At 38.2% G+C, this 3,558-nt stretch overlaps 1 protein-coding gene across 1 annotated transcript; it reads left to right on the top strand.

Annotated features, from left to right (window-relative positions):
* Positions 1-827: 827 nt before the first annotated feature.
* On the top strand, positions 828-3,257 carry LOC130101426 (P2X purinoceptor 7-like). Its single transcript, XM_056267142.1, has 2 exons — positions 828-1,675; positions 2,152-3,257. The coding sequence occupies exons 1-2, from the start codon at positions 1,173-1,175 to the stop codon at positions 2,333-2,335; spliced, it is 687 nt and encodes a 228-aa protein (XP_056123117.1). The 5' UTR covers positions 828-1,172; the 3' UTR covers positions 2,336-3,257.
* Positions 3,258-3,558: the final 301 nt, after the last annotated feature.

The following is a 3,558-nucleotide window of genomic DNA, read 5'->3' as shown; positions in this document are numbered from 1 at the left end:
TTGTCAATGCTACATTTATGATCACCTGCGTGATGGATACAAATGTCCCATTTACAAATTTCTCAACTGTGCAGGTATGGCAGCATGCTTGACACTTCCGAAACAGCTGTAGAAAATTGTCTTCATACACCATGTATTTCCGGGCTTTGTATGGTGGTTGGCAAACCCTGGACAATCATAACTCAGCAAATCATATCATACTTTCTAACAAGGCATCTTGATTGATCATGATATACCAGTGATAACCACATTTAGACTTACTTTTCAATGCTCTCTTGAGTGACATCAGGCTCATAGGTGACATCTGAACACTGATTTGAGGTGTATGTTGAGCTCTCATCGAACACAGTGTCTTCCATGTGTGGCCTTTTAATTGGTGTTGAAGTGAGACACGGCGCTCCAATACCTGTACCAACACTCACACCAACAGAGTGGCCTAAAGGCTTCACCTGAACAGCTAAAATTTTCAACACACACATATGACAATCAAACGCATGAAACAACACAAGAAGACTATTTAATTACCAGATAATAAATGAAGATAAACATAGCTAGTAGCCTATAACTTTACTCCGTTTTTTCTGCTTGTGGGTTTCCGTTTGAACTGACATATTTTTCAAAGATGGTGCATGACATTGACAGGCCAAAAAATGCTCCTCCTCGCCATCTCTCCTTTCACACGCTCTTGTTACGGGCTGTATAACAGGAATTGCATTATGTTATGATATGGGTACAAGGGCAAAATAGATTGTGCAGGACTGCCAACTTTTGAGTTCAATTTGGAGTTAGAATTACGATTAATTCGTAAGCTTAAAGGGTTAGTTCGCCCATTTAAGACATGAAGTTGTATGCAATCCTTACCAGCACTATAGTGTATACACACTGACCCACTCTGTTGTCACCCCCTGTTCCGAGTTCTGACCGCTTGAAGTTTTTGAATGAAGTACTCCCGGCTACTTTCCGGGGCCACAAAACTGTGCGTTTTTACGTGAGAAAAAGATTTGCGTTTCAAAGCTTGATTAATTTAACACACAAAAAACACCCCGGGCAAAATTCATACCTCAGTTTTAATGCGGCACTATTTTCCTTCCGTTTCTATCAATCCGCGCTGCTGTCAATGTCAACAGTGCGCACGTGACGATTAGCTGTTGATAGCGCGACTCGCTGTCAACATGTCCGACTACGAAACTTCAGATGATGAAACTAATTTTAGCACAGTGTCAGACGGATCAGATGAAGACAGTAATTTTAACTCAACGACAAAGGGATATCTTTATGAACCGGAGTATACCGATGCCGAACTTGAGCAGATGGACAAAGAACGGGAAGAGAGTGAGCGAGAGGACAGAGAAGTTGTCCAATCTGATGCTGGGCCCACCACAGCTGTAGCAAGAGGCAGGATGAATGACAAATGGTGGTGCACTTGTTCCAATTGTGAAGTTATGCCAACAGAGGTTGAAAGCTATTGCTGCCACGAATGGGAACTCATCATGCCACAGATGCAAAACCTTTCAATTGACGAGGAGGCCAACGCACCGTCTGTCTGCATTACATCCAATGACGTGTTCCCTGCGATGCTAAATGCAGGTGTCCTGGAGACGTTCTTCTACATCCCTAAAATAAATTGGAAAAAGCGACCCAAACCAGCTGGACTTGACGGTCAGATGTCGGCAGAGTAAGTGTGATCGCTCATCTTGCTTTGTAGTTTTTTATTTATTAATTTAACGTTGTCTTGACTAGTGTTGGTTATATAATAGTCTATCTGACTGCATTATTATTATACTGAGTGGACAATAATACAATCATTAATAAATTAATAATTATATGGAGTTGACACCAAATGTACCTAACTTACATCAAACTTTGAAATACTGTCTTTATAACCAAATGTATCTGCCAATTCATTTCACAATTGGTGCTCAGTGTTTGATGGATACTACAGTTATTGCAATTATCTATAGGCTATGTATTTCATTCTTACCTCCAGTTTTTTTCCCAACAAATCTTCAGCAATCATTATGTTGATTCTTTATAAAGCTCTCCTTGCTGTTGTCCATATTTGAGAAAAAAAAAATATATAAATCAAGAAAACTGTTATCTAATTTTCATAAAATATGTAACAGCTAATATTGTGTTTGTTTGCTCTTCTAGACAGTACAGACTTGTTGCCTATCGCATGGTGACAGAATGGGCCCTGAAAGGAGAGAAGCTCGGCAAAGGCTACAGACGTGTTCTTCCCTCTTGTGTGGTGAACCTCATAAGAACAAAATATCCATCACCAAATGGACAATATCAAGGGTTCAAGGAATCAGAAGAAGCACACCTTTTGTTTTAGATGTGTTAAAGAAAAATGATTTATTGAACATTGTAATTTTTAATAATACTTTTTCACATATGTACATATGTACAGAATAAACACTGTGAATGTTTAAATACTGTCATCCCTGTTGTTAAGTTATTTTCTGAGGCGGGATGTATGTTGTGCCACCAAGTCATCTTTGATTGGCTTTGGAGTGGCTGCAATATTGGCCGGCAGGTTGGATGGAGGATGTATCTGGAAAACCTTGTCTCCAAGTGTGACATTTTTGTCCAGCCGCCGTAACATTACCTGCTGCACCAAGTCTTTCCTGAAGTCTTGTTTTGTTGGCTCATATAGTTTCCTTACAACCCACTGATTGGATTGCCTTGAATAGAAGACGTTGTATTTGTCTTTTCCTGTAAATTAAAAGAAGAAATTGATCACAAAAACAGTATTTCCAAAATAAATAAATTTGCCAACAGCACAGCCAAAACAGTGTAATGTTTGAAAGACATGATTATCCACTATAATGCTTCCAAGTAATAATGCCCGGTGTTTGGAAAGAGTAAAGTAATACTTTTTTTTTTCTTTTGTGAACTCAAAACGTCTACAGGTCAAGCCAAGTGATAGCATGGCATGACAGGGTAGTTTATGCATTTTTCAAATATACATAGATGATCAATGTTTTGAAACTAGCAATACATATATTATAACTTCAGTATAGGCCGTTATTACAGTACATATAGTAATTTCATTCAAGAGCGGAATGTTGTTGAATAGCAACTATCTGTGTTAGTACAGTTTGAATAGTAATAGTTAGTACATGTTGCAAAATAGTAATATTTGGAATATAAATCTCAAGTAACATATGGAGGTCAGGATTTTTCTAAAAATATGTAAAGTTGTGATCAGTGGTAATGGCGATGATGTGCTGTATCTGCCATACTCACCCAACTTAGTGCTGTCATGCTTACGGCCAACATTGTGGTTGTGATCCAAGATACTCAGTTGGATCCTGGCCTGCATGGTGACATTTGAGTAGTGCCGTCTCTTCTCTGCATACTTGAGCATAGAGCTATGAAAAACCTCAAGCTTCCCTAATGTAGAAAAAAGATTTTATAATACATTTTCTACTTCACATATCCAAGACATGACATTTTATGTCTTAAAAATTAATTTCTAATGCTATGAGAGAAAATGTATATAATTGCCTTATTAGAACACTTGCAAATGCATATTTATTTTAGCAAAGGACAGAT

This window comes from Rhinichthys klamathensis, unplaced genomic scaffold, assembly GCF_029890125.1.
Source record: "Rhinichthys klamathensis goyatoka isolate OS25496 unplaced genomic scaffold, OSU_Roscu_1.1 h1tg000255l_1, whole genome shotgun sequence".
Lineage (NCBI taxonomy): Eukaryota > Metazoa > Chordata > Actinopteri > Cypriniformes > Leuciscidae > Rhinichthys > Rhinichthys klamathensis.
The sequence above is the reverse complement of the archived record's forward strand: the minus strand, read 5'-3'. Positions and strand labels throughout refer to the sequence as shown.